Here is a 13,166-nt window from a genome sequence, read left to right on the forward strand (position 1 = left end):
TATATTGTACACAACTACACTCAACATCGTGGAACCTTTTGCCAATATCAAAATAAGAATAGGGTTGACCCTTTCTGGCAATAAAGCAGGTGTTAAAATGTTTAAACACCAAATAGATACATTTTGCAAGGCATCAAGTCTGCATTAACCAAACGTACTTGTGGTGAACATGCAACCAAACATGCTCTGATAGTATAACGCAGTCTTTGACACTGATTGGCGTATACCAGAGACAGCCTTTTGTTTGGCCTAGTCTCACCAGTGTCAGACCAGAGAACGCCAAAAAGGTCCCATGATATAGTTGCTATGAATGTCTGATACGTACATCCCCCCTCTCTCTCCCCCACCTTTGCTCCTCCCCCCCTTTCTTTACCTATATAACCTCTTGCCACGGCAGCTCTCTCGCCCACTGCATTGGTATTGCTGCTACATTGGCATTGCTGCTACATTGGCATTGCTGCTGCATTGGCATTGTTGCTGCATTGGCATTGTTGCTGCATTGGCATTGTTTCTGCATTGATTGGCATTGTTACTGCATTAGCACTTGTGCACCGCCCATGCTCCTGGTGCACCGCCCATGCTCCTGGTGCTGTTGATACACTTGGGCGACACCCATCCCCAAACCTTTATAAACAGTTTGCCTTTAAAGGCTGACTCCTTTGCCTGATGACGACCGCTTGTGTTGCCATCGAAACGTCGTGATTTGTTTTTATTTATTTTTTGTTTCTAACTACGTGAATTTACTGAAATAACCTAAGAGTACGTACATTGTCTTTGTACACTTTTATTATTGTTGTACAACTTGATGCAGAGCTCTCACAACCTATCAACTTTCTCCTTTTCTCCAGGCTTAACTGCCTCTTTACTGCCCTTCAACTCCATGAACTGCCCTTCAACTCCCTTAACTGCCTTTACGCTTCACAGTTGACACGAGGGAGCTGGCATGTGGACTGGCAGGAATTAAATGTCTCAATCAGCCTGGGCCTCAGGACCGGTGTAGGGGCAGCGCGGTGGCGAGATGTGAACTACCTCGCCTGGCAGGAGGTCGTGGGTTCAATCCTGACCCTGACGCCTGCTGGATATTTGGAGTTTGTATGCCTCTGGGTCCCTTCGGAATTTCCCCTCCACGTTCAGAATCAACACGCGGTTAGAGTATTTGGCTGCTAAAAATTATTTCCGCGTGATCAGCCACTTCATTGAGAAATCATTCGTGATGGCCAGGTGGCTTCTGAAAAAAAGAGCTCAAAATATAGCTCAGTGGGCCTTTGCTGGTGAAATCAAAACACGTTTTAGTTACGTTTCAGAATCCACGTTTCAGAATCCACGGGCGATAGTTGCCGTCTCTCTTGCGCCCTCTGGTGGCCACGGGGGCTCGCGACACGCTGCGCGGAGCGTGGCATGGCGAATGTCCGCATTGAGACTCCAACAATCCGCGGTGTGTCCCGAGCTCCTGTGGGATTCCCTGCAGCTCCTCTCGGGAGGGAGGGGGAAGTCTCACGCCGCCGCCGCCGCCGCCTCACGCCGAAGTAAGAAAAAGGTAGCGGATATCGCTAGTGGTAACGACACGGGCGCGAACCCGAGTCTGAAAGAGTTCCATAATTCTTGAGAAGTAACCACTCGGCCACGCCGCCACCCGCTGGTTGGAGGCGCGCACGACCCCTTTGTAGGCGCAGCTGTGACTCGGTGGAGCCGGGGTCACGTGAAGACGCCACGCAAATCATTGGTGCTAGTGTGGAGCGTTGCGAGTAAGAGTCAATTATCAAGACACTCCCACTAACTCCTCCTTCCCATATCTGTCCCTTTAAAAAACACAACGGGGTTTTGTTTTCACATCCCACCAGCCACAACACGGACTACTATTACAGGGGTCGACAACATTTAAAAGAAAACGAAGAGAGCGATTTTTGTCTTTGACCAACATGACACACATTCTGAAACAAAGTCGGTGATGGAATAAACTACGTCTATTTAGTCCCCCCCCCCTAGTTATTATTTAATAATACCAGTTTGATGACATTTTGTTGTCACCAATACATTCCATCGTCACCCATTCCTTAACATATTGAATCAATTACTTTTTCTGTTAAAACACATTCCTGCGGAGGGAGCTGGTAGGAACGTTGGGTTGCTCGGTCAATGGCCAGGGTCAATGGCGGCGTGGTGTATTCTGCAAATATGCCTGACTGTGAGGGCGGGCACAAGCCGGCGTGAGTAGGTTAAACGTTGCGTTTTATAAGGGCACCACGGGGTGACCAGCCCCTCCCCACTCAGCCCCACCCCCCACCCAGCCCCACCCAGCCCCTCCCCACCCTCCCCACCCAGCCCCACCCTCCCCACCCAGCCCCTCCCTGCACGACGGACGGACACAATAATCCCCTGTGGGCTGGTGTAACCAGGAGGTTCCTACCAGTATTAGGTCTAAGATTTATAGTTTTTGTAAACGGATGCCCGCAAGGGGCAGCCAAAGAGCCACAAGGGGGCAGACAAAGAGCCACCGCACGCGTCTCCAGAGCCGCAGGTAGCCGATCCCTGGACTATTGGGAGTGCGTAACTTCAGCAGCATTTGGTTAAACAAAAAGCAAACTCTGAACGGGGTTTGAGATTCAGTGTCTCATCAGCAGAGCCACGGCTGGTGAACTGCCAGATGTTTAGACAAAGACCCTTGCTCGGTGATGTCAGTGCTTTCCTTCATGTTCCATTGGGAATGGTGTGGGTACGTGCCTTTGGACATCTGTGAAATCTCTCCTGGATATTTGTGAAAAGAGCTTCATAGCTCATCTGATTTCTCCAGGATACATAATGATTCTGTACTCTTAGGTTATTTCGGTAAAGTAACGGAGATATGGAAATAAAGAAATAACTGTTCACGTTTCGATCGCAACAACAAGCTTACGGGAGAGGTTTTCCACACAACTCAGACATAATTTCAACTGAGGAGATGGATGCAAAATTGAGCAATCTTTTGAAGGACGTTGATCAACCAGGTAGGGTGTTAACTGTTGTTAGCCGACTCTGAATTGTATTACATTTCTGCATTTTGTGAAGTTTGATATCTAAGCTTCCTTATCACATTTATTTTCTCTTTCACCCAAGCCCTCTTAGAATATTATCCCCACCCTCTCGCCCCTTTGCGCCCCTTCCCCCTCTATGTAATGCCTCGTCACAGAGGCATGTTTCTCTCTTTCACTTGAGGACGATCGCTTGTTGTGTTGTTCTTGTTGCGATCGAACCGTCGTGATCGATTATATATTTATTTCCCTATCTACGTAACAGCACACGATGGGGTGGGTGGCCAACACCACGCCCGCCCGCCTTTGTCTCCCCAGTGGCGATGTTTACACACAGCACCAGGCACTTATTTGAGGCTGAGTCGACCTAGGGGAGGCCGTGAGCGGGAATCGAAATTGGGTCGCCAGGTTCGAAGCGCAGCATAGCGCTAACCGCTCGGCCACTGCTCCCCACCCGCAACCAGCGTCAACCCTCACCAGAACATTATTCATGAGAGAAATGTCACGCGACCACTTGGGGATTTGAACCAAGAACCTTCAAATGAATTGGTGACTCGATGCTCAAACACAGACATAGAAGCTGCGAGTCGTCCAGCCGAGCAAATACAGTCGTTTTAATCCCAAGGCTCAACACATTACCTCGGCGCACACACAGGGAAGTCACGTCGTTGCACGCACGGTACAAAGCGCCAGCTCCCGATTCATTCGCTCCGTAGCCCATGTGTGCGCGATATGCCGCAGCAATAGAGTCTTGTCGCTCTCCCATACAAAGCAGCCGGCAGGTGTGCGCAGCTGTTGAAACGTTGATATCGACCGTGTCCGGTAAATTATGAATTTAATTGAAATGTATACAGTACTACTTCATAATGCACAGAGGTGATTAATAACTTCACGGGCAGAACACAACTTGATCTCAGAGTTTACACGAGTATTAACCTGATTGACTTTGGCAAACATTTGCATTAAATGAAGTCATCTGTACTCATGCATGTCAACATTTGGTTAAGATTATGTTTTGTATCCTGTTCAGGCTCATGTGTTGGCACGAAGGCCATTCCACAAGTGTTCTGCTGAAATGGACGAAAATCCGCAAACACGTTTTGTCTTTTGCATGAATCAGACCCCATGTGTTTCCTGCACAGCTCATTTTATGTTTACTGTGACTTCAATAATCCAATTAAAATGTCTGAAGAAAAAAAGTAATGTATTCAATAAAGGCTGATGATTACTGTCCCCATGAAGAGGTGATGATTTTTTTAAAATTAAGTTTTCGTGGCTATTTAATGAGCCAAATTGAAGTGTGCTTTCACTGCTAATTACTACACCAATGTTCCCGGACACTGAACAATGGCGTGTACATAAAATCAACGTGCTTCCAGTTCAACGGCATGGATTGTATCACTGCCACACAAACACACTTGACAATTAAATACACGCGGACAAACATTGGGCTGACTTAAAACAACAAAACATTTGAAACTACCGTGTACAACGCCCAAAACTGAGCAACTGGGAGAACAATATATACAGCACTTTGTGGAAATGCGTTACGGCAATCCCCTCGTCATTTTCTGTCGCACGAACCCTTACGTTTTGGTGTAGCGTCCACATGATGTTCTCTTGTCAACAGAATTACCAAACACGGATCCATGACAACCAGGACGTTTGCCAGCCATTGCAGTTCGCTCTGACGCGAACCGATGGTGCCAGCCGTGGTGGGAAAAGTGAAAAACTTCACTCAGCTCAGCGCCGATACAACGTTTTATTCGGGAATCGGCGGAGGAAATGCAATTCACAAAAGGTCAATTTGTATTCAGCGTTGCAGTGCACGAACAAATCAAGTTGAACGAATGTGATTTGCATCAATGTCCACCACGATTGTCCTACCACGCCCAGCAAAGTCCAACTTTGCATGAGCGTCCTCAGCTGATGCAGAGCCGTGTTATCATCAGCCGTTATGATTCGGCATTATCATCATCTTCATCATGTAAAAGCACTTAATATATTAATGTTATAAATAATGGTACTTACTTTTTGCACCTATAAAGATAACTCAATACAACACGACGAACCCATGGCAACCTCCCCTTTCTTTCTTCTCTGCCTCTCGCCATCACCAGCTGATAATAACGAAATAAAATTTATGGCATATCCACCCATCACTTTAGTCTTTCCAACGACCGCTCTGCATACCCAGAAGATTCCAAAGCACCGTGACATCGTCATACGTGCGAGGCCCATGGCTTTTTTTTTGGCTAATTCACCCTGAAGTGCTCGAACGTCCTCATGAACACTGCGCCATCAGTCGTCTGATGGAAAGTGAATGTCCATTCACTTTTCACAGCATCTTGAGATGCCGTTGTATTTCGAATTTTGTATAAACCTAAATTGCATTGCAATACCATTGTATACTGAGAACAAAATCAGTCTGGGTAGGTGTAGATGGTGGACGAAGAGGTTAAAGGTCATCTCCAAGTCCTTACCTCTGGCTGTCAGTGCCGATGAGCACCGTCCAACCTCTCTGTATTATTCAGGTTGTCCCACTGCTCAGAGCATTATGGGTAAACGTGTTCGGCAGGAATTTTGCTGGTCGGCAGAGCCGCACAAATGCGAATGGCCTCTGCTAATCGGAATGGTTGCAGTCACCGTCGTGCCCAGGTGTATAGGCTGCGAGACCTTGGGTGTGCACGGAAAGAGGGGGTGAAGGGAGCATCATTTGTCGGCCCGCACAAAGGAAGCGAACATGCTGTCATGCGCGAGCAGCGCGCTGGGCGTGTCATACTCCAGCACGCTGCCGCGCTTCAGCACCATCACCAGGTCCGCCGTCAGGATGGTGTGCACACGGTGCTGCACGCATAGACGCACACAAGAGACAAAGATTCCCCGTCAGCCCACACAAGATTGTTGGGGTAAAGTGCTGTTCGCGAACGCCAACGAAGGCCATCGTGGCGTCCGAGGGGTGATGTGGCCAGCAGCGTAGTTGATATTTACATCCCGCACCAGGCACATATTTAAGGCTGAGTTGATGTAGGGAGGCCCTAGACCGGTTCAGATGTCACTCAACACCGACGTTAGACATGGCTTGGAATTTAACCCATGTCATGGGGTTCATAGCACAGGGCTCTAATGACTACAAAGACAAAGATTTCCCCATAGCCATTCACAGATTGTTGGGGCAAGTACTATTAGTGAGCAACTATGAAGCCTGACACGGCACATGAAGCCTCCCTTCATGGCCAACACCACGCCCGGCTGCTTTGTCTCTCCACCAGTACTAATATTTACATACCACACCAAGTACTCATTACAGGCTGAGTCGACCTAGGGGGGGGGGTCCAGGACCGGCAAAAATATTCATAACTATTACTGATCATGAGCAGGAATCGAACTGAGGTTGCAAAATTCACTGAAGTGCATTAACTACTATGCCACGCTGCATAAAAAGACACACGCACATGGAAGCACTCTTATGCTGGTACATGTACACTGATACTCGCATGTCAATATACATTCAATGCTTGCATTTGCATGTAGAGTACATTGACATAGGAGTAAACGTTCACACGTGGCACACACACGTGGCCAGACATGAGCATCATCACTCTTTCATGTGAGTGTAGATATGCGCATGCGCACAAGCATGCGCATTCATTAAGAGCATAAAGACAAATATAGCCTGATTAGCATTAACAGACTGTTGGGGCAAGTACTGTCAGCGAGCACCTATGAAGGCCGACACGGCACACAAAGGGATTGGTGGCCAACACCACGCCCGGCCACCAGTGGTGATGTTTACATACCACACGAGGTACTCATTTGCTGAGTCGACCTAGGGGAGGCCCAGGACAGGTTCAGATAAACATGACTGATATTGGCCGTGAGCGGGAACCAAATTCGATTTGTCGCGTTCATTGCGCAGCGTGCTAACCGCTGCACTACCGCTCCCCACATGCACCTCTATACATGACTATCCTTTGCGATCAACATAATTTTATAATGAATGCATGATGAACGTTTTTATGCAGGAGCACAGGAGAAGATCTTGACTTAAAGCTTTCGTGACTGCAGGAATTCATATTATTTTGGTCATTTGGTAAAGTCACGTAGATAGGTTCAAAGAAAATAACAAAAAACTACGACGTTTCGATCGCAACACAAGCGGTCGTCATCAGGAAAAGGGGGTTAGCTTCGAAAGGCAAACTGTTTATAAAAGTTTAAAATTGGCATAGCCCAAATGTCAGCAGCATGGGTGGGGCAGCTATTGTTAATGTAAGTGATGGGCACGGACCGCGATTGGCGGTGGGTTCCACCAATTAAAGGGCTGCCAGGTAAAAATTTGCATGTTAATGTGAGATCAGTGAGCGGCCTCCACGGCGAGTGCGCTGAGGTGGCTGTGTTGGTGTGAGATCGAGACGTCGTAGTTTTTTGTTATTTTCTTTGAACCTAACTACGTGACTTTACCGAAAGACCCAAATAAGAATACAGGAGAAGATATTCAAATATTGCCACACGGTTCTCTGAAACAGACCACTGTTTCATACCAACCCCAATGTTTTCATCTCCTTACAAACCACTTCAGATGTTATTACTCAAGCCGTCATGTAGTTGTGGCTGGGAGAAATCAATTTGTGCTCAGTAATACTCACAGCAATGATGACTACTGTCCTGTTGGCAAACGCTGTCATCACCACCTTCTGGAGAATGCTCTCCTGAATAAGAACAAAAGAACAAAAGAAGCAAAGTAAAAATGCACACAGTCCCTCTAAAGATCATTCTACCTCTTCTGCTCGTGTTCTACCACTGCAGTCGCAGGTTTATCCAGTATCGAGCACGTGATGTGGCCAGCAGTGGACAGACCCTGGTACATGATGACGGTGATAATGTGGCCCGGTCTGTAGCCCTGGCAAGGTTTCTCTTGGTACACAGCTCCTCCAAGGGCTGACAGACGCTGCGTAGTCCGTGTCTCAGTCACGTGTGCCAGTGTTGCTCGAGGAGCCCCACTTTCCGCATGTTGCCTGTTAAGCTGCCCACTTCCGATCGAAGGCGAATTAAACATCGACAATGTTTTATTTCGCGCCCAAGAGTCCTTCGACATTTTACAGGCGTTGTTGTCAGTGCCGGCCCTGAAGAGGGCCCCTCTGAGTGGTGACACTGATGACTCCAGTGGTCTGCAAGGCATTAACCATCGTTGGTGGTGGTCGGTTTTCAGCAGGATAGTTCTGCTGTGCCGTGATGAAGGACACATGCAACAGAGTGGCACCATTGGCTGTGTCGAATAAACCTTCTCCATCAGAAATCCTCGTTTCAATTTGATGTGGTGCGGGGCGTTGGTACGGATATGTGTGAAACTGAAAGTGTGAATGTGAGGGTGTGTGTGCAGGTGCGAAGGCGTGAGTGTGTGAGGGTGTGGAGGTGAATGTGTACATGTATGTGTGTGGGGGTGTAACGGGTGCGAGGGACTGGTAACCCTTCAACCTTCAATTCATTACCACTAAACCATGACTGAAATAAGCTTGTGCCAGAGGCGTCTATGACGTCTCCTCGGGGCCGTCATAGAAACAACAAAAAAAACACTACGTGTGGCCACGTGGAATGTTCGAACGCTCACTGCGGAGGAGAGGCTGCCACTCCTCTGTCGGGAGCTGGACCGGTACCGCCTGGATCTCTGTGGTATTTAGGAGGTCCAGTGGACCGGCTCTGGCTCCTGCCACCATGAGGGGTCGACAGTCCTCTTCTCGGGGCAGGAGACTGCCAAACAACAGGGAGTGGCTCTTATGAACAAAAGAATGAAGGGGATGTGAGAGCATGGCATTGAGGTGTGGGAATCTGTAAGCCCCAGGCTACTTTGGGCTCGCCTTCCCATCAACCAGAGGCGAGGAGTAGTGGTCATGGTTACTTATGCCCCCACCGAAGACGAACATCCATGGAGGGATGCAGGCAAGGCCGATGAGTCAGATGCCTTCTATGACCTCCTGTCACAGATGCTAGCTAAAGTGGCCCCTCGGGATAAAGTCATCTTGTTGGGTGACTTCAATGCCCGAGTTGGTCATGATACCGGAGTGATTGTTAGGCATTAGCCAGATCAGCTCAATAACAATGACAGGAGGCTGCTAGATTTTTGTACAGCCCATGGGCTTGTAATTACCATCATGCTGTTCCATCATCAGCACATCCACACAACATCATGGATGCATGTCGGGTCCAAGCAAGAACATCTGCTGGACTACATAGTGATGGAACAGCGGATGCGGGCCCATGTCCTTGACACCCGGACCGACCTTGGAGCTGATCTGCCCACTGACCATCAACTTGTCATCTGTAAGATACGCCTGCCATTCTTCTACTCCAGTGGTGGGTGTACACCCAGGACCCCATTCAAACCCTTAGTGGCATGGTCTCAGCTAGCTGATGAAAGTTGCAAGCGAGAATTTCATCATCGCTTGCGGCTGGGGTTGGCATCGTCCCCCACTCCTCCTGATGTCGGGGGGAAATGGGCGAGGTTTAGGACTGCGGCTCATGCAGCTGCAATGGCTGCATTGGGTACACGGTCCAGACCTCCCCAGAGACCCTGGCTGACAGAGGAGGTGTTTAAGCTGGCTGAGAAAGAGCAACAGGCCCACTCTCATTGGCTACAGCATCCCACGTCGGAGAATGAGGAGGCTTACCGCAGCCTTCGCTTGGAGGTTCGGAGAGCCGTGAGGCGCTGCAAGGATGGGTGGTGGTCGCGGGTTGCTGAGGAGATGGAGTCTGCCTCAATGGCCTGCGATCACAAATCGCTTTTTAATTCCATAAAAAAAGTTACCTGCAGCGCCACACCTATTACCAGCATTAGGGAAAGAACGGTGATCCAATCTCCGACCCCCAGGAACAGGTTTGCAGATTTGCTGAAGATTTCTGTGAGGTCCTGGGGGAGGGGAAATCCCTCAGCCTGGAAAACAACGTGGGACAAAGTGGGGATGACCCTGCCAAGGCTGCGGTGCCTCAAATATTGGAAGAAGAAGTCACCCCTTGTGAGTGGCTGGCTGAGGTGCCATCTGTTGAGGAAGTACAGAAGGCGATCCAGAGTCTGAGACCAGGAAAGGCACCGGGCAGAGATGATCTCCCAAACGAAATGCGGAGGGAGGGTGGCGTTTGTGCACAGACTGCCCTACATCATGACATCATAACAACAGTCTGGACCACTGGACGGGTTCCGCAGGATTGGAAGGATGTCCTAGTCGTCCCCCTCTTTAAGAAGGGGGACCGCACAGACTGTAACAACTACAGGGGCATCTCACTCCTCAGTGTGCCGGGAAAGGTCCTGGTAAGGCTTATTCAACATCGCCTTGCTAGGCATGCTGAGGAGAGGATTGCGGAGCCCCAATGCAGTTTCAGGAAAGCGCGGTCCTGCACAGATGCCATATTTTCTGTCCATCTGCTACAGCAGAGGTGTAGGTAATTCCAACAAGACCTACATCTCTGCTTTATTGACCTGGTCAAGGCCTATGATACCATCAGTAGGCCTGGGCTCTGGGTTGTTCTTCGTCCTTTCGGAGTCCCTGACCCTCTGCTCATGATCATTAAGGACCTTCATGATGGTGAGCGGGCCCGGGTAAAACTACGTGGCCAGGAGACGGAGCCATTCCCTGTACACCTTGGGGTGCGACAGGGATGCCCTCTGGCTCCCACATTATTTCACATCTATTTCGACCAAGTAGTTCGTGAATACCTTCAATAGCTGTACCGGAGGAATTTCCATCTGGTACAGATACAATGGGAGGCTGATCGATCCCCGGGTGCGGTCAAGGTATGGCTCCCTATTGCTCAACTATGTTATGTATGCTGATGATCTGGTAATTGCTGCTCACTCAGAGGAGGAGTTGGAGGCGCTGCTGCTGAACCTGGAGCTTGCCACTAAGAGGTGGGGCCTTACGATCAGCCCCACCAAAACTAAGCACCTGCCTGGGTATTTTGTACCAATGGAAACTCCACCCCTACAACTCCAAATTGGTAATAGGGCAGTTCTGGAGAGGGTGGAGAGTTTCCCATACCTGGGCAGTGTGCTCATTACCGGCTCTGGTTTAACAGCAGAGGTCTCACTCTGAATCAGTTGAGCGGCATTATCTTTTCATCGGTTGCGTAACACTGTGTAGAAGCTACCTGGTCTGTCACTCCGCACGAAGCTTCAGGTCTTCTCGGCCACAGTCATACCCTCCCTTATCTATGCTTGTGAAACGTGGACCCCCCTAATGGAACATCTTCGCCAGTTAGAAACAATTAGGATGGCCTGCCTACGATCCATCCTGGGTTCAACAAAGCTGGATTGTGTGAGGAGCTCACAGGCAAGTCTGCGTTGGCTGGGTCATGTAGCCCGCATACCCAGCCACCGCATGCCTAAACAGCTTTTGTTCGGCCGGATCGAGGGGGCTAAACGGGTGCAGCACGGGCTAGAGAAGAGATGGAGTGATGTGGTTGAGGAGGATGTGAAGCTAAGTGGACTTGCCGATGACTGGTACCAGCAGTGTCAAGATTGGCCTCTGTGGAGGAGGCTCGTGAAGGACGCTACTGGGCAGTTGGAGGCATTGCCCTCCAACAACAACGAAGGGCAGAGAAGCGACGCTCACAACAACGAGTGGAGCGCCGGGTGGCGAAAGCACAGCAAGTTGGTACAGTAGGGGGCACAGGCGGTGCATCAGCCAGTCTTCTCAGTCAGTTGACCTGTGGCATCTGGGACTGCCCCGTGACCTCCTGCCAGCGGGCGTTCGACACTTCACGTGGCCTCAAAGTGCACATAGCCTGGCACAAGGGTCGTGGTGACGTCACCGTCACTTAGTGGCGAATGGCGGTTGTTGTTGTTGTTGTGTGGTGGGGGAAGCAGTCGTGTAGTCGTGAGCGCACCGGGCTACGAACCTGGGTTCGATTCCCGCTCATCGCCAACACCAGTGACGATTATCTGAACCAGTCCTGGGCCTCCCCTAAGTCCATTAAGCCCCAAATGAGTACCTGGTGAGGTGTGTAAACAATACCACTAGGGATACAAAGGCGGCTGGGCATGGTGTTGGTCAATGCCGACCTTCATAGGTGCATGCTAACAGTACTTGCCCCAACAATCTGTTAAGGTGGAGGTGTAGAGGTGTGTGGAGGTGTAGAGGTGTGTGGAGGTGTAGAGGTGTGTGGAGGTGTAGAGGTGTGTGCAGGTGTAGAGGTGTGTGGAGGTGTAGAGGTGTGTGGAGGTGTAGAGGTGTGTGGAGGTGTAGAGGTGTGTGCAGGTGTAGAGGTGTGTGGAAGTGTAGAGGTGTGTGGATGTGTAGAGGTGTGTAGAGGTGTGTGGAGGTGTAGAGGTGTGTGGATGTGTAGAGGTGTGTGGAGGTGTAGAGGTGTGTGGAGGTGTAGAGGTGTGTGGAGGTGTAGAGGTGTGTGGATGTGTAGAGGTGTGTGGAGGTGTAGAGGTGTGTGGAGGTGTAGAGGTGTGTGGAGGTGTAGAGGTGTGTGGATGTGTAGAGGTGTGTGGAGGTGTAGAGGTGTGTGGATGTGTAGAGGTGTGTGGATGTGTAGAGGTGTGTGGAGGTGTAGAGGTGTGTGGAGCTCACCGTGGCCATGTCGATGGAGGCCGTCGCCTCGTCCATGATGAAGATGCTGGTTTTGCGCACGAAGGCTCTGGCCAGGCAGAAAAGCTGCCTCTGCCCCACGCTGAAGTTCTCGCCGTTTTCTGTCACCATGGCATCTGTGGAATGGTGGCAGCACGATCCGACATCAGGAGTCGAATTATTAGGCATCTCCAGGGCGACGTTTGAGAGCAACTGCCATCAGCCCAACAAGGACTACATTACAGTATTCCCTCGTTATCCACGAATCGCGTCTGGAACGCTACACGACTGCATCGAGAGAGAGATTGAGAGAAAGTGATGAGATAATGTCATGAGATAAAGTAATGATGCGCAGCATCATAATTTAAGGTAAGTTAAGTTAAAAACTATTATTTAATACGTTAATATTCATTTACTTTATGATTATTATAGCCATTTTTTGTGTTATTATGAAATGTTAATGTATTTAATCGCTCATTTATGTATTTATTTAAGGTAACCCATTTAGAAGATAGGTTTCCATAGGCCAATATCATTGTCCGCGAAATTTGCTGTTCATGAGCATCTCCGGAACGTATCTTTCACGAATAAC

The 13,166-nt window shown here is 49.4% G+C and overlaps 1 protein-coding gene across 3 annotated transcripts in view; it reads right to left on the reverse strand.

Moving 5' to 3' along the window:
- Positions 1–3,603: 3,603 nt before the first annotated feature.
- LOC144722898 (ATP-binding cassette sub-family C member 8-like) overlaps positions 3,604–13,166 on the reverse strand; it is a 117,534-nt gene continuing 107,971 nt past the window's right edge. For all 3 annotated transcript variants that reach the window (XM_078601303.1, XM_078601305.1, XM_078601304.1), the window contains 3 exons: positions 12,578–12,711; positions 7,655–7,717; positions 3,604–5,855 (listed from right to left, as the gene is read on the reverse strand). In XM_078601303.1, coding sequence (XP_078457429.1) covers positions 5,721–5,855; positions 7,655–7,717; positions 12,578–12,711 — 332 coding nt within the window. In that variant the 3' untranslated portion in view covers positions 3,604–5,720. The remainder of the gene's footprint in view (positions 5,856–7,654; positions 7,718–12,577; positions 12,712–13,166) is intronic.

This window comes from Lampetra planeri, chromosome 16 (assembly GCF_965212315.1).
Source record: "Lampetra planeri chromosome 16, kcLamPlan1.2.h2, whole genome shotgun sequence".
Taxonomy (NCBI): domain Eukaryota; kingdom Metazoa; phylum Chordata; class Hyperoartia; order Petromyzontiformes; family Petromyzontidae; genus Lampetra; species Lampetra planeri.